Source organism: Salmo salar, chromosome ssa24, assembly GCF_905237065.1.
Source record: "Salmo salar chromosome ssa24, Ssal_v3.1, whole genome shotgun sequence".
Classification (NCBI taxonomy): Eukaryota; Metazoa; Chordata; class Actinopteri; order Salmoniformes; family Salmonidae; genus Salmo; species Salmo salar.
Genome location: NC_059465.1, coordinates 4,794,618 through 4,816,373, shown reverse-complemented (window position 1 = coordinate 4,816,373; position 21,756 = coordinate 4,794,618). Strand labels below are relative to the sequence as shown.

General features: G+C 41.3%; 1 protein-coding gene across 3 annotated transcripts in view; it reads left to right on the top strand.

Moving 5' to 3' along the window:
- LOC106585214 (syntaxin-binding protein 1) overlaps positions 1–21,756 on the top strand; it is a 53,536-nt gene that overhangs the window by 13,992 nt on the left and 17,788 nt on the right. For all 3 annotated transcript variants that reach the window (XM_014171174.2, XM_014171172.2, XM_014171173.2), the window contains exons 2-17: positions 4,906–4,955; positions 7,304–7,385; positions 7,486–7,562; positions 7,777–7,855; positions 8,427–8,530; positions 10,803–10,951; positions 11,245–11,329; positions 11,785–11,915; positions 12,487–12,594; positions 12,739–12,799; positions 12,932–12,997; positions 13,294–13,374; positions 17,700–17,838; positions 18,038–18,147; positions 18,516–18,620; positions 18,866–18,951. In XM_014171174.2, the coding sequence (XP_014026649.1) occupies positions 4,911–4,955; positions 7,304–7,385; positions 7,486–7,562; positions 7,777–7,855; positions 8,427–8,530; positions 10,803–10,951; positions 11,245–11,329; positions 11,785–11,915; positions 12,487–12,594; positions 12,739–12,799; positions 12,932–12,997; positions 13,294–13,374; positions 17,700–17,838; positions 18,038–18,147; positions 18,516–18,620; positions 18,866–18,951 (1,508 nt within the window). In that variant the 5' untranslated portion in view covers positions 4,906–4,910. The remainder of the gene's footprint in view (positions 1–4,905; positions 4,956–7,303; positions 7,386–7,485; positions 7,563–7,776; positions 7,856–8,426; positions 8,531–10,802; positions 10,952–11,244; positions 11,330–11,784; positions 11,916–12,486; positions 12,595–12,738; positions 12,800–12,931; positions 12,998–13,293; positions 13,375–17,699; positions 17,839–18,037; positions 18,148–18,515; positions 18,621–18,865; positions 18,952–21,756) is intronic.

The window sequence follows — 21,756 nt, the reverse complement described above, 5'->3', positions numbered from 1 at the left end:
TATCACTGACCCCACCCCTGTTTTGGTAAAAAGCTGAGGAATGGGGGTTGGAGAAATTTAACCACTCGTACATTCATAGACAGAGCGACGGAAAAGGACTGACAATCCATGATATTAAAACTAGTTTTAACCATGTTTTGAGGCTATGTGGTGTTTGTTTACATTTACTTTGTTTACAAACATTGGAGTAAAACAAGCTTATATTTGTGTCCTGATGAGGTACAACAGTTGAGCTAGACTCATAGACGCATTTATAAGTTATATTCTTCAAGAATCAATAGGTGTATATATAATTAATTTGTCAATCCAAAAATGGATGTAGCAACTGCTGATTGCCCCTTTTTAAAAGTACATGGTGCAAGTGATCAATGCCTTTTGAAATTCTGCGCAGATTATTGCTGCAACAAACTGGAATTAAAGGTAGAATAAGTCAGTGGAACAGATGGAACTATCCAAGCAGAACATACATCTGCTTCAAAAGTTGATATTTGGTTGCCCTGACAACCGAACACAATTCAATATCACTAAATATCATTACATTCACAGCTTGAAACCTTAGGCCTATTGTATTGTCTATGTTTAGTTGAATTTTGGGTTGAATTGAAACAATAGCTGTTGATGACTTTGCAATTGCTATATATGCCTAAATAGCATAACTGATGATATATGAGTGATAAAGTGTGGTCACATTTAATTTGCTCTTTTAAATCTACCTCGATAGCAACAGTGAATCTTAGTTTTCAAGTGGAGATCTCTCAGCAATCATTCTCACAATGGCACATTGATAATAGTCAGTGACAAATATCATAGCTAAGCAGGGATGGGCTTGGTTAATAGCCAAACCAACAGTTTACATTGATTACTTTTTTAATGTCCAATGTATTTTCCATGTAGATTCCACGTCATAACACGTTGACAAATTACGTTGAAACAATTCAACCAGTTTGTGCCCAGTGGGTTAGTTAATAATTGATATGTTGGTTTCACATCTCCATCTCGCCCCAAAAATTCTAAGTGAAAGAGTAGGACTAAATCAAATCAAACTTTAAATAAAGTTTGATTTGATTTAGTTATATTATTTAACTCTCACAATAGCACACTGGTAATAGTCCGTTACAAATATCATAGCTAAGCAGGTATTGGTTAAAATCCTAGATGGGAGACCGAAGTGTAGCTGTGGCTAGACCAATTATGCTGCACAGCCTATTGTTTATTTCTGATAGTGGATATAACTTTGAATATCTGATATTGTTTTAAAGGTACAAATGTAACATATTGTAGACAAACCTTGTCTACAATGTTGAAATTTGGTTACCATGATGACATAATAATCCTGGTTGAAATTTAACTCTCAAAAAAATATATTTATGTTGATTACTTTTTTCAAATCTAGTGTATTTTCCACTTAGATTCCGCGTCACAATACATTGGCAAATTGCATTGAAACAACGTTGATTCAACCAGTTTTGGCCCAGTGGGATCGCTCTTCTGTTTACCTTCTGAGACACAATAGTTGTGGTTGTGCGACTAAGACAAACAGGAGGAGTTTAGTGGATGCGTCCCAAATGGCACCCTATTCCCTATATAGTTAACAAATGTTGACCAAAACCCTATTGGCCTTGGTCGAAGGTAGTACACTATATAGGGAATAGGGCGACATTTGAGACACAGACATTATCTCCCATCCCAAAGCAGCTTGTTAGTTTGTTGATGCTGACTGACTCTTTCATGGGGCATTGGGGAAATTCCCCCTAGCTAATCCAGTTGGGTAATTGGATACAGAACTAATTCACTGATAGACAGACATGTCACCTCAATTATCAACCCACCCAACCCATATTCAAAACAACAACAGTGTTTGAATGAAGCATATAGGCACATATTTGTTCTTGATTTCTGAAATGTTAACAATGATTGAGTTGACTGATTGTTATATATTTGTGACATTGTCTTGTTTTGTCTTTCAATGGAGGTAATGCATGTTAAGATGAATTTAGAAAACAGAGAGCCATGCCTTGCTACACCCTTTGAATAACTCTTTTTGGTTCCATGTTGAAACATTTTTGTTGCAAGTAGAACTGTGTTTGGGTTCCATGTAGAACCCTTTTCACAGAAGGTTCTACCTGGAACCAAAAAGGTTTTACCTGGAACCAAAAATGGTTCTCCTATGGGGACAGCTGAAGAGCCCTTTTGGAACCATTTTTTTAATAGTGTATCCTGACACAACAGCCAAATACTTCTGTCTCTAGCTTTTAGGATCCATGTTCTATGTAACAATCATTTTAAGCTAGGCATGAAGGATATACAGAGCCTTCAGAAAATATTCACACCCCTTGGCTTTTCCCACATTTTGTTGTGTTACAAATTGGGATTAAAATGGATTGAATTCTCTTTTTTTTCAACACAAAATACTCTGTAATGTCAAAGTGGAAGAAAATTCAATTTAAAAATAAAACCCTAATATATCTTGATTAGATAAGTATTCAACCCAATGGGTCAATACATATTAGAAACCTTTGGCAACGTTCACAGCTGTGAGTCTTTTTGGGTAAGTCTCTAAGAGCTTTGCACACCTGGATTGTACAATATTTGCCCATTTATTCTTTTTAAAACTCTTCAAGCTCTGTCAAGTTTGTTGTTGACCATTGCTAGACAGCCATTTTTAAGTCTTGCCATAGATTTTCAAGCAGATATAAAACAAGGCCACTCAGGAACATTCAATGTCGTCTTAGTAAGCAACTCCAGTGTATATTTGGCCTTGAGTTTAGATTATTGTCCTGCTGAAAGATGAATTTGTCTCCCAGTGTCTGTTGGAAAGCAGACTGAACAAGGTTTTTACTCTTGGATTTTGCCTGTGCTTAGCTTTATTCCATTTTATATTTATCCTACCAAAAAAACTCCCTAGTCCTTGCCGTTGATGAGCATACCCATAACATGATGCAGCCACCACCATGCTTGAAAATATGAAGACTGGTACTCAGTGATGTGTTGTGTTAGATTTGCCCCAAACATAATGCTTTGTATTCAGGACAAGAAGTTAATTTCTTTGTCACATTTTTTGCAGAATTACTTTAGTGCCTTACTGCAAACAGGATGCATGTTTTGAAATATTTGTATTCTGTACAGACTTCCTTCTTTTCACTCTGTCATTAAGGTAACTACAATGTTGTTGATCCATCCTTAGTTATCTCCTATCACAGCCATTAAACTCTGTAACTGATTTAAAATCACCATTGGCCTCATGGTGAAATCCCTGAGCGGTTTCCTTCCTCTCCAGTAACTAAGTTAGGAAGGACACCTGTAACTTTGTAGTGACTGGGTGTATTGATTCACCACCAAAAGTGTAATTAATAACTTCACCATGCTCAAAGGGATATTCAGTGTCTGCTTTTTTTATTTGTACCCATCTAACAATAGGAACCCTTCTTTGCGAGGCATTGGAAAACCTGCCTGGTCTTTGTGGTTGAATCTGTGCTTGATACAGATAATTGTTTGTGTGGGGTACAGAGATGGATAGTCATATAAAATGTTAATCACTTTTTATGCAACTTATTATGTTACTTTTTAAGCAAATTTTTACTCATGAAAGTATTTAGGCTTGCCATAACAAAGGGTTTGAATACTTAACTCAAGACAATTCTAAAATCAAAATTCCACTTTGACATTGTGGGTAATTGTGTGTAGATCAGTCCCACAAAATCTCAATTTAATCCATTGGAAATTCAGGCTGTAACACAACAAAATTTGGAAAAAGGCAAGGGGTGTGAATACTTTTTGAAGGCACTGTAGCTACTACTCATTTAATACGTATACTTATTTCAAATCAAATAACACTGATGAATGTATTTAATGGAGTTTTTTTTTAGGATACTAGCCAAATCGAACATACGTGTGTGTGTCAACAGGTTTCCCTGTGACATCACATCCTGTGGCACAGAAAGAGCCCAGAAATAGCGATCCTGGCGGTTCTGTGGCGTAAGAGGATTGGAAGAGATTAGGCCTTGTGATTGCTGTGTGTCTCTCTCACTGACTCATTCCAGTAGATAGATGGGCCAGCTTTTAAACTATAGATTCAAAGCTGAACCTTCCCCCCTCTCCATTACCACAGACTGGCATTTGGGATGCATAAACTGTCTCCCAGATGGCTCCAATGGGGCACCAGGTACACAGACTCCTCACAGATGTAATGAGTGTTACATTGGTATAACTGCTCACTTCAGACCCCTCACCGGAGCCCATTAAATTCCAACTGTGGCTGTGCCGTCACTGCTAACACCGTCTGTCACCCCCCTAAACTAACAATTCACTAGACCAAAATATCTCACATGCCCTTTTTATACCTGAAGCATTATGCTTAGAAAACCAGGCTTCACTCAAGTTGTTCCATTAGTTTGAGTCAACGAGACGAGATTCGGAAGGATGACCTTGTGAGACTAAACTGTATACAAGGTGTCAAAGCTCAGGAAAAGACCCAGATGCAGACAGTATTGAAGTAACAAAAGTTTATTACAAAAACAACAGGTTAAGGGCAGGCAGAGGTCAGTAGTCCAGAGCAGAGTCTGAAAGGTACAGAATGGCAGGCAGGCTCAGGATCAGGGCAGGCAGAATGGTCAAAAACCGGGAAAGCTAGAAAACAGGAACTAGAGACGGAAAGGAGCACTGGAAAAACCGCTGGTAGGCTTGGCTAAACAAAACGAACTGGCAACAGAAAACCGGTATAAATACACTGGGGATAATGAGGAAGATGGGTGACACCTGGAGGGGGGCAAATAGCACAAAGACAGGTGAAACGGATCAGGGTGTGACACAAGGGGCAAATAGCCTACAGTGCTTGTGCTTTTTAGCACAGAACAGTTTAATGTGTAAGTTGAAGCGTGTGCTAATCAATTATTCCTCCGTTTACAGAGATTATGAATGATGTCATCAAGAAGGTGCACAAGAAGGGCGAATGGAAGGTATGGGCAAATAAAATCTAAAAAATGATAAAAAGTAACACAATAAAATAACAGTCAGTGTGCGGGGGTACAGGTTAGTCAAGGTAATTTGTACATGTATGTAGGGTTAAAGTGATGTAGGGCTATGCATAGATAATAAACAGCAAGTAGCAGTAGTGTAAAAACAAATGGGGGGGGGTTGTGTCAATGTAAATAGTCCGCGTGGCCATTTGATGAATTGTTCAGTAGTGGTATGGCTTAGGGGCAGAAGCTGTTTAGAAGCCTCTTGGACCTAGACTTGTAGCTCCGGTACCCCTTGCCGTGCGGTAGCATAGAGAACAGTCTATGACTTGGGTGACTGGAGTCTGACAATTTCTGGGGCTTTCCTCTGAAATCGTCTAGTATGTAGGTCCTGGATGGCAGGAAGTTTGGTCCCAATGATGTACTGGGCCGTGCGCACTACCCTCTGTAGCGCCTTACGGTCAGATGCCGAGCAGTTGCCATACCAGTAGGTGATGCAACCGGTCAGGATGATATCGATGGTGCAGCTGTAGAACTTTTTGAGGATCTGGGTACCCATGCCAAATCTTTTATATCAATGACATTCTTGGTTATGAATGACTGTGTATGTGATAGTACTTGTCTGCGCCCAAATGACACCTTATTACCTATATAGTGCACTACTTTTGACCAGAGCCCTATGAGCCCAAGTCAAAAGTCGCACAGTACAGTGGGCTCCAAAATTACTGGAACCCCTGACTGGCAATGCACAAACAATACTTAAAAAAATATAAACAATATAATTATAGAGAGAAACTCAAAATACCAACATGTGACTTTATTAATGTTTCAATGGAACCAACCAAAATCATACAATTATTTAATACAAAATAAATTTCACCAAAATCAAGGTTTCATAATTATTGGCACTCCTCATTTAGTACTTAGTGCAACCACCTCTGGCAAGGATACCAGCATGGGGTCTTTTCCTGTAATGTTTGACAAGGTTAAGGAACACATTTGGAGGGATTTTGGACCATTCCTCTGTGCAGATCCTTTCAAGATCCTTCACATTCTTGGGTTTGCGCTTATCAACTGCCCTCTTCCACTCAGCCCACAGGTTTTCGATTGGATTGAGGTCCGGCGATTGAGATGGCCATGGCAGAACATTGATTTTGTTGTCACAGAACCATTTTTGTGTGGATCTTGAGGTATGTTTTGGGTCATTGTCTTGTTGGAAAGTCCACCTACGGCCAAGTCCCAGCCTTCTGGCAGAGGCAACCAGATTGTCAGCCAAAATTGCCTGATACTTGATGGAATTCATTATGCCATCAATCTTAACCAGTGCCCCTGGACCTCTGGAATTAAAACGGCCCCAAAACATCACTGACCCCCCTCCATATTTCACCGTGGGTATGAGGTTCCTCTCCTTGTATGCATCTCTGTTTTGACGTCAAACATGCCGATGCTGTATCTGACCAAAACGTTCAATTTTGGTCTCATCTGACCAGAGCACCTTCTTCCAGTCATAATTTAAATGACATTTGGCAAACTCCAAGCTCTTGCGTCTGTGTCTTGCGGTCAGAAAGGGCTTTCTTCTAGAAACCTTTCCAAAGAGCCTGTGGTTGTGGAGGTGGCATCTGATGGTGCTTTTTGAAACCTGGTGACCCCAAGATGCCACCAAGGCCTGCAATTCTTTCACGGTGATTCTTGGGGATTTTGTTGCTTCTCTCACCATCCTCCTCCCTATCCTGGGGGGCAAAATGCATTTGCGTCCTCTCTCCGTGAGGTTTTCAACTGTTCCTTATCTTTTGAATTTTTTAATAATTGCTCTGACAGTGCTCAGTGGTATATTCAATCATTTGTGGTTCTTCTTGTAGCCATTACCAGATTTATGAAGGTCTACGACCATCTGTCTCTTTTGAACTGCCAGTTCTTTTGTTTTCTTCATGGTGTTGGATGACAGCGGGATATTGGAAGTGTGTTATCTCATTTTTATACCCTAGTGAAACAGGAAGTGATGTAATGGCTCAATATAGTTCCTTAAGACTTAGATAAACTTAAATAAGTGGAATTTAATTTGTGGTTTAATTTTGGTAGATGTTATTTACAATAATCTTTAAGGGTGCCATTAATTGTGAAACCTTGATTTGGAGGACATTGATTTTTAATTAAATCAATATATTATTTTGGTTGGTTCCATTGAAACATTAATAAAGTACAGTATTGTTTATATTTGTTTAAGCATTGTTTGTGCATTGCCAGTCAGAGGTGCCAGTAATTTTGGAGCCCACTGTATATAGGGAATAGGGTGCCATTTAGGATACACCCCTTGACCCCCTGTAAACCTCGTCCCTGTCCTCCCCCAGGTTCTGGTAGTAGACAAGCTGAGCATGAGGATGATGTCATCCTGCTGTAAGATGACAGATATCATGTCAGATGGCATCACCAGTGAGTACCACTCCATCAACATCGCACATGCTCGCTCAATGTTCAGCATCACTTCAAAGGCTAACTGAATGACTGTGCTTTTCTCTCCTATCCTGTCCAGTTGTTGAAGACATTGGCAAGAAGCGAGAGCCTCTCCCCAGTATGGAGGCCATCTACCTAATAACTCCCAATGATGAGGTATTGGAACCATTTAGTTTTAGTAAATGTGTTTATCCAAAGTGATTTACTGTAGTACATGCATACATTTACATATGGGCGGTACCAGTGAAATCAAACCCACAGCCCTGGCGTTAGAAGCACCATGCTCTACCATCTGAGACACGCAGGAGCAAAAAAAACTTTAGCTTTCTTTGGTAAGATTTGTGATGTTCCCGTACCTTCTCCTACCCAGACTGTGGAGGCACTCATAGATGACTTCAGAGACCCACGGTCTCCCAGATACAGAGGAGCTCACGTCTTCTTCACTGACAGTGAGTAATATTGGAGAGACATGGGACGACATTGTACCATCACTTATTGTATACAGTATATGAATTTGAGTTTGGAGCAGTCTGATGATGCCTTTATATCTGATTGTCCTCGAGTGCTGGGAACAGACTAGCAGGCAACTCCTCTTTGCCACAATACCAACACTCAATCTCAACCTTACACAGTACACTCTCTCTTCCAAAAGGTTATTCAGCTGTCCCCATAGGAGAACACTTTTTGGTGCCAGGTAAAAACACTTTTTTGGTTCCAGGTAGAACCATTTTGGTTCCAGGTAGAACCATTTGGGGTTTCATGTAGAACCCTCTGTGGAAAGGCTTCTACATGGAACCAAAAACGATTCTACTTGGAACCAAAAGGGTTCTACCTGGAACCAACAAGGGTTCTTCAAAGGGTTCTCCTATAGGGACAGCCGAAGGCCCCTTTTAGGTTCTAGATAGCACCTTTTTTTTCTAAGAGTATATAGATTTCTATTCTATTTCCCTATTATTTTCATCATATTATTTTCATCCTTTTCAAGAATTTCATATTTTTTGTTACCCCCCCAACTCCCAGCAATCCCAGATACATTGTTCAATCTGTTGACGAAATCCCGTGCGTCCAAAGCCATGAAGACCTTGACTGAGATCCACATCGCCTTTCTGCCCTATGAGTCACAGGTAAGAGCCTATCTGCCCCTCTGTCTCTGGCGAGGGATAGAAAGACAGTGGGAGAGATACATAGAGAGAGGAGGAGGTAAGGGGAGGATTATGATTAGGGGGGTGGGGGGTGAACAGGAGGGGACACAGAGAAGGAAACACCAGTGGAGAGGGGGAGAGGGGGAGGGGTATAGGAAGAGTAGGGGAGGAGTGGGGGAGGGATTGCTGAATGAGCTGGGGTAGTCTCCTCTCCTCTTTCTCCTGATGGAATGTTCCAGAGCAGAGTGGCTTTAGCCAGGCCATGGCTTTGCTGTGTCTCCAATCCTCTGCTGTTCTGTTGTCCTCTAGAATTAATCCTACAGGGGACGGTGTGGGGATGAGAAGGAGATGAGGGGTGTGTAGGGATGCCACGTCGCACAGCCTCCCTCCCTCCCTCCCAGTCTGTCTCTAATCCCTCACCTCATTGGCAGATGCATCAAAATGCTGGCCGGGGAGCCAATGGGAGCCGGAGGAGGGTTGTGTGACAGCGGGAAGTTGTTTGCACACTAGAGGGATTGTTGTCATTTGACGGTCAACAGATGGGCTCGAGCATTTGGAGGTGCTGGTTGCAGTGGTGCATGGGAAAGAGAGAGCCTGCCTGACTGACACACATTATGGGTTTAGTAGAGTGGATGAAGGGAGGCATGGCTGAGAAGAAATAGGAAGTTTTAGTTTGGAAATAAACTGTCACTTATGTCATGGGGCATTTGGCAGTGTAATCAGAAAGCCCAGCATTGATTTTCACTGCTATGCAGACGATACGTAACTCTACATTTCTGTGTCACCAGAGGATTTTAGTTCCACAGATAAATTATTACACTGTATTAGTGATTTAAATACTTGGATGGCTCACAACTACTTCCAGCTAAATCAAGACAAGACCGAGGATATGTGACCAAAATAGCTTTTTGCCACCTGAGGAACATTGCCAAGGTGTGGCCGTTTCAAATCAAATCAATCTCAGGCTGATACAGAGAGACTCATCCATGCTTTTATTACAAGCAAGCTTGACTATTGTAATACTCTCCTATCTGGTCTACCCAAGAAAGCCATTGGTCAACTGCAAAACATACAGAATCCTGCACTACGGGCACTGACCAAGACCAGAGAGCACACATTACACCGGTTTTAAGCTCTCTGCACTGGCTGCCTGTGAGTTTTAGAATGAATTTTAAGATGTTTCTATTGGTTTTTAAATCAATCCACGATTGTGCTCCCCAATACATGTCAGACATGCTTTTAAGTTATGTACCCAGTAGGTCCCTCAGGTCCTCTGGCGCTGGCATTTTAACTATCCCCAAAGCCTAGGACCAAGAAGCATGGAGATGCAGCCTTTAGTTACTATGCACCCAGCCTCTGGAATAGCCTGCCAGAGAACCTGAGGGGGGCCGAAACTGTGGACATATTTAAAATAGATTTTAACACACCTTTCTTTTTGCTTTGCTTTTCCATAGGGTGCTTTTTAGTTGTTCAATTTGTGTTATTATTTTGTTTTTATCTTATGTTTGCTGTGTAGTAAATATTTCAGCTTTTACTTTTAAAATATTTTATTTGTTTGTTTTTTCCTGTAAAGCATATTGTGTTGCATTCCATGTCTGAAATGTGCTGTATAAATAAAGCTTGATTTGATTTCGGGAATCAGTCATAAGGGAAAGCAAGGGGAAGGGGAAAAGGGATTCATAGTCAGTTGCACAACTGAGTGGATTCAACTGAAATGTGTCTTCCGCATTTAACTCGACCTCTCTGAATCAGAGAGGTACGGGGGGCTGCCTTAATTGACGTCCACATCATCGGAGTCCAGGGAGCAGTTGTTGTTGGGGTTTAACTGCCTTTCTCAAGGCTGGAGGAATTAATGAAAGATGTCCCATCTGATCCTACAGCACCGTACTGTATTGTCAGTCATTTGGGCATCAATGCAGTCAAATAGGAGTATATTATCTCACCCACACAGTCTCACACACTGCTACAGTGCCACCTGCAGGTCTGGCCCTGCATGCCCACTGGATAGGGTTACAAACTTTTGTTAATTTCCACCAAATTCATAAATTCCTGGTTGGAGGATTCACAGATTTCTTGCTTATTCAATCCTGATTCCGGGAATATTCCAACCAGGATTTCTGGAAAACTTTTGCGAAAGTGACCAACATTTTTGTGTATAGGACAGGTAAATGTAAAGCAAGTTGTTACTGCTGATGTAAAAACAGCCTAATAAAATACATTTCATTCATTTGATTATTTCTCTGTGTGTATCTAGGTGTTTTCCCTGGACAAGACGGATGCCTTCCAGGACTTCTACAGCCCCTACAAGGCTGACATCAAGCACAACATGTTGGAGCGTTGTGCTGAGCAGATCGCCACTCTCTGCAACACCCTGAAGGAATACCCTGGCATCAGATACAGAGGGTAAAAAAGAGAGCGAGAGCTACAGCAATATCAATTACTGCTGCTGTTTCATGTATACTGGCTTCTGTTGTGGTGGCTGGTGGTTTCGTTTGAGTCCCAGACAGACCAGAGTGGAATGTAATAGGCTATGTCTCAATCCAAAGGCAGCTACCTACCTCCAAACATAGCATCCTTGTGGATTGGGACGTAGCCTATTCATTCCACTGAGAGGATTCTTAGAAGGAGTCCGTCTTCTGTACGTCTGATGGAAAGCTAACAGCCTGTTTGTTGTCTACTCTGTTGTCTTGACTCAGGGAGTACAAAGACTGTGCCACTCTGGCTCAGCTCCTGCAGGACAAGCTAGACGGCTACAAGGCAGACGACCCCACCATGGGAGAGGTGAGGCAGGAGAGCAGCCAACCAACAAGCCACACTGATTTAACTGATATAACACACACTGTAAAGGGATTACTGTAAATTTGACAGTATCTTACAGGCAGCTTGGTGGCAAGTACAATTCTGTATTTCATATTATAGTACACCTACTGTAATATAAATACGGTATCAAACAAGTACGATAGGTCAGCCGCCCGCTGCTTTTACCCTTTTGCCGGCACGGTGTGTTTTGTCCTTTAGGTTACAGTGAAACATGTCATTATGTCAAATCAATGTATCATTCACAATAATGTAATAGTTGAAACTATTGTAGATCGTTATGACGTTTTGGAGGTTATGAAACTGCAATAGTACAGTCAAATCATAATGTAAATCACATGTAAAACTCTTTGTCCAGCCTTTTGTCTCTCTGTCCCTGTCAGCTAATATGGCCCCCTCTTTCTCTCTGCCCTGCCTAGGGTCCGGACAAATCTCGCTCCCAACTCCTGATTCTGGACCGAGGCTTTGACCCAGTCTCTCCCATCCTCCACGAACTCACCCTCCAAGCCATGGGCTATGACCTGCTGGGCATCGAGAACGACGTCTACAAGTAAACACACATGCTGGCACAGCAATGGGTTCATAGCACCCTGGCACAGCAATGGGTTGATCGCACACAACACACTGGGCCTCGCACCACAGAATTACAGAGAACATATAGGATCTCTATCCCTATGTGAATTATAGGATCTCTATCCCTATGTGAATTAACAATAGGATCTCTATCCCTATGTGAATTAACAATAGGATCTCTATCCCTATGTGAATTAACAATAGGATCTCTATCCCTATGTGAATTATAAAATCTCTATCCCTATGTTATAGGATCTCTATCCCTGGCACAGCCTAGCAATAGGTCCATCTCTCATTTTGTTTGGATAGGAATTGTCATCTTGTCCTGTAGCTTCCTATTTGGTTCTAAGCCAACATTTGATCATATCAATCTTTGCTGTTATGAGCATTTATGTTGTACAACTCTCTGTTTGACTCTGTTCCCTGTTTCTCTCTCTCTCTCCTCTCTTTCTCTCTCTATCTCTCGCTTTCGTCTCTCGCTCTCTCATATCTCGCTTTCATCTCTTGCTCTCTCGCTCGCTCTCCCTCGCTCTGTCTCTGTCTGTCAGGTATGACACCAGTGGGATGGGGGAGGTCAAGGAGAAGGCGGTGTTGCTGGATGAGGATGATGACCTGTGGATGAGTCTCAGACACAAGCACATTGCCGAAGTCACCACGTAAGTCTTTAAAAAAGAGGATGCTCCCTTGGTTCTCACACACATGCATGCACGGACACACAGACGCACAGACGCCCTGCTGCCCTGTATAGGTATTTTATTTCTCTCTCTTTTTTCATCTGTCCCTCTCACACATTCAAACAGGGCTGTGACCCGCTCCCTCAAAGAATTCTCAGCCACCAAAAAGATGAACACAGGAGAGAAGGTACATGCAACTCAGTCTGTATTAGTCCTACCTACCTATTATTGAACTGAGATGTATCCTTCGTAACCTCTCTGCACTGTATTTGCTGCTGTATGTGTCTAACAGTGATGTGCTGTTCTGGGTTTGTTACAGACCACAATGAAAGACTTGTCTCAGATGCTGAAGAAGATGCCGCAGTATCAGAAAGAGCTAAGCAAGGTAAGCATGATGAGTCATATGATACTGTACGGATGTCCCATCACAGAAATAATACACCCAACATGCTCAGACAGACAACTGGTCCCACCGGCAGCTATGAAATATAACACATAGAAGACCTTCACTGTGGACTATTAAGACTATGAATGTGTGACACCAAATGGGAGACAACTGACTGAAACGCGGAGGGGACTACCTTGACGTTGTCCAATAAGAAATGCTTGTTTTCTTTTTATCGTTGCAAAGTGATTTTGCTACTGTGTACACTAATGAATCCACCTCTCCCTGTGTTTCAGTACTCTACCCACCTCCACCTGGCTGAAGACTGTATGAATCGATACCAGGGCACGGTGGACAAGCTGTGTCGTGTTGAGCAGGTAACAGAGTAACCAGGGAGCCCAGGGAATTGGAATATATTTGGGTGAAATGTTTGTGATCGGTTTGTACTCTTGCCATTGCTGTTATTGCTGTCTTACTCCATTGCTGTTATTGTCAAGCCAAACAACCAGTGACACCATGAGTTGGCATCATAGCACAAATAGACTAGCACTCAGGCTATTAAAATAGGTACACTATACTGGATATACCCTGAGTGTACAAAATATTAATATTGAGTTGCACCCCCTTTTGCCTTCCTCAGGGTAATGTCATAAATACTTTAACCAGGTTATGTAGACAAACAATTAGTGCAACCAATGACAATAGTGAGGGGTGTGTCATAATGATTATGTTCATTAAAATGAATTTGTGAAACTGTTAAAAAAACAATAGTTTATGGCATATTAAATATATTACGCTATTGTTATCATATAGAAACATAATTGAATTTTATACATCATATTAGCATCAAAATACATTATTGTTTAATTCAATTTCACATAATTGTTTCGTATTTCATTTCAGATTTGTTACATGTAATCTTGGTTCAACCTTAATGTATAATGAGCATCATCAACGGGGGAATATTGCATCACTTGCACCTTGTTGCAGGTGAACAGCTGTCTTGCTTCGAGCATAGTCTTTGTCCAATTTACTTGCAGACACCCAATGAATTGTCTGTGTGGTACAGCACATTTTTGGGGGATTTGCTGAAACGATAGCAACGTGTCACCATCAAATATATCTGATATTGACCTTATACCTTTCTGGTACCAGAGGTGGAAAATGCTATCAGAGACGCCAGGGGAAAAGACTTGTTATTAATATGGGGAGTCAGAGCAGAAAAGCAATTCTTTCTCCCAAGATGTATCCAAATATCTCTCCAGATCATAAAGGTATTGTTAAGAATCGGGTTATGTTTCACTTCTGTGCTGACTGAGTTTCTATCACCAGTCATGACACTGATTAATGAGTATGGAGATGTGAAGCAGGAGTCATTACTGACCCAATTAGAGCAATGTTAATCTCTTAACCATTCTGCAATTATGCGAGCATGACATGCCCAGTTATAAAATAGCAAATTAGGTAGTGCTCAGCCTCTTAAATTATATGGTAGCTGCAGTTTACAGTGCCATATGAAGTCTTAGAGAAAACATTAATTTTAATCAGATGAATTCTACCCAACCATGATAATGGCAAGTCCATCCACTTATCTATGTCTTCCTTAACTGCCCTAAGTACAGGTGCAAAGTTGCTGTTAGACAGGTTGTGAAGGTTATTCAACATTTTGCAACAGATAAACAAACAAAAAAATTTGTCCAATTGAATTGGAAGTCATTCAAATTGTTCTCACTCAAGCTCCCTAGAGGCATAGTTTCTAATTTATTAAAGGTATTTTGAAGCCAGAAAAAGATCTAAACCTCTTAAGTCAATAAGAAATAAATAGCTAAATATAATCTGCATATAGAGATATAATGTGAGTTTTGTTTTCCAATCTTGACACCTGTAAGACCTTCCTGGATACGTATAGCCTCTGCCAGGGGCTCTAATACCAATGAAAATAACAGAGGTGACAGTGGGCAACCCTGGCATGTCCCTCTACTCAAAAATAAAGTGGGTGACTGCATTCCATTTGTTATCACAGCGCCCTGTGGGGCAATTTAATCCGATTATCGAAATTCTCTCCCACTTCAAAGCGGTGAAGTCCTTTAAATAGGTATGGCCATTCTACTCGGTCAAATGTTTTCTCGGCATCCAACGATAGAGACACTGCTCAATGTTTTGATTGCTCACAGTGTTGTATTATGCTAAGGAGATGACTGATATTTGTAAATGAATGCCTTTGCGTTATAAAACCAGTTTGGTCCGGCTTTATTAAAGTTTGTAGAAATCTTTCTAGTCTCCTAGCTAAGATCTTACTGTCTACACTAACAAGGGACACCGGCCTATAGTTAGAGCAGTCTTCATCAATATTAGCATGGTTTAAAGTGGGAGGGAGTTCGCCCCTGGCAAAGGAGTCTGTATACATTTTGAGAAGGGGTTCCGTTATGAAATCTTGACAATTCTTATAAAACTCTGGTCCAAACCCATCAGGTCCTGGGGATTTCCCATCTTTAAGGGTTTTAATCACCTCTTGTATTTCTTCTTTGGATATCTCCTTGCATAATAATTCTCTGTCTCCCACATGTATTGTTGCGAGAGATAGTTTATCTAGAAAGTATTGTATGTCAGCCAGATTATTGCTGGAGTCTGTAGTTTGATCCTTTAATGAAAGTATAGCATCTGGTGCGTTCTATTCTTTGCCAGTCTTGAGAGGAGTCGACTTGGCTTATTTCCATGTTCCTATAATCTGTGCCTAGCCTGGAAAATAGATGCTTCTTCTTTGTCTGTAAACCGTTGGTTTAATGCTGATCTTGCAGCTTGTAATTCTTTAAAACAGCTGTTTGGAGGAAGTCCTGTACCTTTTCTGTACCTTTTTCTTTTTTAAACTGAGCCAATACTTTTGTACATTTGATAGGCAAATGAATTCCTTTCAAATTAATAGTAGTTATTTTTAAATCACTCATTGGGGTTTGCTGTTGTTACAGGATTCGCAACAAGCAATGAAAGAGCAATGAGAACCATCTGAGAATATTTCACGTTTGGTCAACATTAAGACAAATAAAAATATAAACACACCATATACAGGCAACATTACATAACAAAATAAAAACACCTGACAAAGATTGAATCAGTACGTTATACTGATTGGATAAGCCACGGGGGAGGTGGAGTCTTGAAAATGAAAATCATTATTCTTGGCCAAACCGTTCAATCCTCCCCATTCTAACCTTAAATGATGTTCACTAGGTATGAAACCATGCTTAAGGTAACCAGTTAAATTTAAAAAGCTACGATATATTGACCGCATCTGGAGATAAATTTAACGTCGTCTAGGCCATCGTCTCCTATGAGCATCTTCCATTGCGTTCATTAGTCCAAATAAACGTTTAGATTTTACCGTTAGCTACCCTGGTACGGTCTACCTTCCTAGAGGCCTTTTCTCAAATTGAAGTAGATAACCCTAACCCTAACCCTAACCCTATACCAGGGCAAATCCCATTCTGCTTCATATTATAGACAGCAAAATCAAACAGAACCACCTCTCAATATTTGAATCCCAGTCTGAGAGCCAGGGGCGAGGCTATATTGGCTCATTAATCTATCAATCTTGATTATTCGGGCCATATTATGATTGCTTCTGACCGTTGCTTCTGACCAGTCATTTTCCCCAACTGAGCTCTCAGCGCCAACATAAAAAAAACATACGGCTAATAAATTGAATCATTCATGAGGAGGAAAAGAGAGGGATCTTTGGAATCTTTATGCTGAAAGTGGACAGGCACCCAGTCAACACATCAATGTGAAAATCCAAACAGAATAGACCCATACAAACCGCTACAGGTAGGTGCTCTCGAGTCACCGGTCGGCGGAGGCCCTCTGCCCTCGACCAAAGGGATTTTCCAAGGACGGGAGAGACCCAACCCGGCTGGGCCGCCCCGACGGGCATGGAGACGAGCGCACCTACAAACCCCACTCCAAAATAATCATTTAAAAAACAATTACAAATAAATCGGGTCTATGATTAGTCAGATAATATTTTCATCAACACAAAGAATGTATATGCAGTTAGCCTATATTGTCCCGTTTGAATGACATGACGCATGTGACCAGTAATAGTCACCGTTAGGCTACCTCTGCCAATAATTAATATCCCAAAGAAGTATGTAGTCGTGCAGCATACTTAATAGGGACAAGAAGAAGGAGTTTAACAAGAAACTAAATAATTCCTTCACGACATATCATGAGTCATAACTTCCATTTCCTTTAGTCTTCAGTGAGTTCTTTATATCCATTTGACTGTAGTGTCAGCGTGCAGGTGGTGGGTGGACCATTCTTGATACACATGGGAAACTGTTGAGCGTGAAACCCAGCAGCATTGCACTTCTTGACACACTCAAACTGGTGCGCCGGGCATCTACTAGCATACCATGTTCAAAAGCACTTAAATATTTTGTTTTCCCATTCACCCTCTGAATGGCATACATACTCAATTGTCTCAAGGCTTAAAAATCCTTCTTTAACCTGTCTCCTTCCATTCATCTACACTGATTGGAAGTGGATTTAAAAAGTGACATCAATAAGGGATCATAGCTTTCACCTGGATTCACCTAGTCAGTCTATGTCATGGAAAGAGCAGGTGTTCCTAATGTTTTGTATATCTATTAGATCTCTCATCCTCTAATCCACCCCGTGCCTCTCCAACTGTCTTGCCCTACCCCAGGATCTAGCGATGGGTACAGATGCAGAGGGGGAGAAGATCAAGGACCCCATGAGGGCCATCGTACCCATCCTGCTGGATAAAGATGTCACTGTCTTCGACAAGATCCGCATAATCCTGCTATACATCTTCATGAAGAACGGTGAGAGAGAAATCTATTTTCTGTGTGTCTGTATTTTACGATGTACATTACTCCACTTCTCTGTTACCATTACAATTCAGATTTTGTTGTGTGGGTGTGTGCATGTTTCTGCATGTCTGTGCATGTTTTCATGCATGTGTGTGTTTTTCTGTGCATGTGTCCATGTGTGTGTGTGTGTGTGTGTGTGTGTGTGTGTCAGGTGTTTCGGAGGAGAACCTGTGTAAGCTCCTCCAGCATGCTAACATCCCTCCTGAGGACAGTGACATCATCGCCAACATGGCCCATATGGGCATGCCCATCATCTTAGAGGTGAGATCCTATAGTACCATACTTTAGTAACACCAGGACATATATTCATTAGGCACTGAACAGAAGAAAATGGAATGAAACAGGGAGGAACTACTAGCTAACCTGTCCAACAAGCAACTCTTGTTTTCGTTTTCTGTTGTAAAATGTTTTGCTACGTTTTTCTACAGTGTGCCCTAATGAATATGACCCATGAACCATTGTGGAACTATCTCACAACTCTCTCACACACTAGTAGAAACATTTTAACATGTGGATTGGGGATCCATTTTTGGGATAATGGCATAAATATGAAAACTGCAGTGTTTATATGCTATCTGGGTCCAACTGAAAAGTGTTTCAGTGCGTCAATCATCTACTGAACTTTCTAGGGGAACCCGACCCGCAAAGTGAAAAAGACTGACCGGAAGGAGCGAGTGAGTGAACAGACCTACCAGCTCTCCCGATGGACCCCTCTCATCAAGGACATCATGGAGGCAAGTCCAGCCTGCTGTTGTAGACTGTTATATACATGATCAATTTGTTAGTAGGGTCTAACATACATTAATTTAGTGTGGGTTAAGACTGGCATGGAAGAAATGCTCTCACTTTTAGGGTTGAGCCAGGGTATGGACATAAAGCTAGGGTTAGGGTTAGGGTTTAGCCAGGGTATGGACATAAAGATAGGGTTAGGGTTGAGCCATGGTATGGTTAGTCCACTGACCCAATTATGTCTCTACAGGATGCCATTGAGGACAAACTGGATCCAAAGCAGTACCCCTACATCTCCCAACGCACTGCATCCACCCACAGCAGTGCTCCATCAAGGTATACAGAAAAACCCTATTAATTTTACATCGCCTCTGTGCTCTGTATCTTCTGAGATTCCAATTACTTACTGACATTTTTCATTTTAGGTCTTAGTGGAACAGCCTCAATATTTCCCAACACTTTGGTTTGACAGTTTGTATACTGAACCAAAATATAAACGCAACATGTCTAAAGTGTTGGTCCGATGTTTCATGAGCTGAAATAAAAGATCCCAGAAATGTTCCATATGCACAAAAAAACATATTTCTCTCAAACTTTGTGCACAAATTTGTTTACATCCCTGTTAGTGAGCATTTCTCCTTTGCCAAGATAATCCATCCATCCATCTGATAGGTCTGGCATATCAAGAAGCTGATTAAACAGCATGATGTTTACACAGGTGCACCTTGTGCTGGGAACAATAAAAGTTTTTTCACACAACACAATGCCAAAGATGTCTGAAGTTTTGAGGGAGCACGCAATTGGCATGCTAACTGCATGAATGTCCACCAGAGCTGTTGCCAGATCATTTAATGTTAATTTCTCTACCATAAGCCGCCTCGAACATTGTTTTATATAATTTGGCAGTACGTCCAACTGGCCTCACAACTGCAGACCACGTGAATGGCATTGCGAGCGGTTTACTGATGTCAACGTTATGAACAGAGTGCCCCATGGTGGTGGTGGGGTTATGGTATGGGCAGGCATAAGCTACGGACAACGAACACAATTGCATTTTATCAATGGCAATTTGAATGCACAGAAATACCGTGACGAGATCCTGAGGCCCATTGTCATGCCATTCACCCGCCGCCATCACCTCATGTTTCAGCATGATAATGCACAGCCCCATGTCACAAGGATCTGTACACAATTTGTGGATCCTGAAAATGTCCCAGTTCTTCCATGGCCTGCATACTCACCAGACCTGTCACCCATTGAGCAGGTTTGGGATGCTCTGGATCGACGTGTACGACAGCATGTTCCACCTCCATCCAATATCCAGTAACTTCGCACAGCCATTGAAGAGGAGTGGGACAACATTCCACAGGTCACAATCAACAGCCTGATGAACTCTATGCGAAGGAGATGTTGTGCTGCATGAGGAAAATGGTAGTCACACCAGATACTGACTGGTTTTCTGATCCACGCCACTACTTAGGTATCTGTGATGCACATCTGTATTCCCAGTCATTTGAAATCCATAGATTTAATTTATTTCAATTGACAGATTTTGATATATGAACTGTAACTCAGCAAAATCTTAGAAATTGTTGCACGCTGCGCTTATATTTATGTTGTAGTACATCTGTAGATGCTCTACAAACTATTGAAAGACTATCCTAGCCAGTTATAATTGTAATGGCTTAGCAGATAATAAGAAAAGACGATGAAATGAGAAAAGAGAAGGAATATAATATCTATTGGTTGCAGGAAACTCGTTCAACAATTTTAGATGAAGTTTTGTAGAAAAAGGACTCGGGGGGGGCTAAATATATTTCTCCCATGGGCAAAGAAATTCAAAAGGGGTGATGATATGAATTAACAGTAATTTTGTTCCGAATGTGCAAATTGTCTAAACAGATCCTCAAGGTAGATGGATGATTTTAAATATGTTATTGGACCATAAACAGATATGGCTCTTCAACCTACAGTGTCTTGGGAAAGTATTCAGACCCCTTGACATTTTCCACCTTTTATTAGGTTACAGCCTTATTCTAAAATTGATTTATAAACAAAGTTTCCTCGTCAATCTACACACAATACCCCATAATGACAAAACCAAAACAAGATTTTAGATTTTTTTGCAAATTTATAAAAAATAAAAAACTGAAATATCACATTTTATATAAGTATTCAGACCCTTTACTCAGTACTTTGTTGAAGCACCTTGGGCAGCGATTATAGCTTCTAGTCTTATTGGGTATGACGCTACAAGCTTGGAACACCTGTATTTGGGGAGTTTTTCCCATTCTTCTCTGCAGATCCTCTCAAGCTCTGTCAGGTTGGATGGGGAGCGTTGCTGCACAGCTATTTTTAGGTCTCTCCTGAGATGTTAGATTGGGTTAAAGTCTGCCACCATCATGCTTCACTGTAGGGATGGTGCCAGGTTTCCTCTGGAAGCACTGCTTGGCATTGAGGCCAAAGAGTTCAATCTTTATTTCATCAGACCAGAATATATTGTTTCTCATGTTCTGAGAGTCTTTAGGTGCCTTTTGGCAAACTCCAAGCGGGCTGTCATATGCCTGTTACTGAGGAGTGGCTTCCGTCTGGCCACTCTACCATAAAGACTACCGTCTCTTAGAACCAAAAATAACTTCTGGATATCAGAACAGGGATTACTCACCTCGAACTGGAAGAAGCTTTTTCCTTTAACGAGTCCGACTAGTACGACGTGAAGGATATACTGCTTTCCCGGGAACAAGCCCAAATCCCTATCATTTGCGTGAAGAAAGGTCAGAGAAAAAGGGGGCAGAGGTCAGGCTACCTTCTGAGAATTCTTAGGCAAGCGAGTAATTCCCACTGCCATCCATTCTATTGGCCGATGTGCAATCATTGGAAAATAAAATCGATAACCTAGATCAAGATTATCCTACCAATGGGACATTAAAAACTGTAATATCTTGTTTCATCGATTTGTGGCTGAACAACGACACAGATAATATAGAGCTGGCAGGATTTTCCATGCACCAGCAGGGGTGGGGGTGTGTGTCTTTTTGTCAATAACAGCTGGTGCGTGATGTCTAATATTAAAGAAGTCTCGAGGTATTGCTCGCCTGACGTAGAGTACCTTACGATAAGCTGTAGACCACACTATCTACC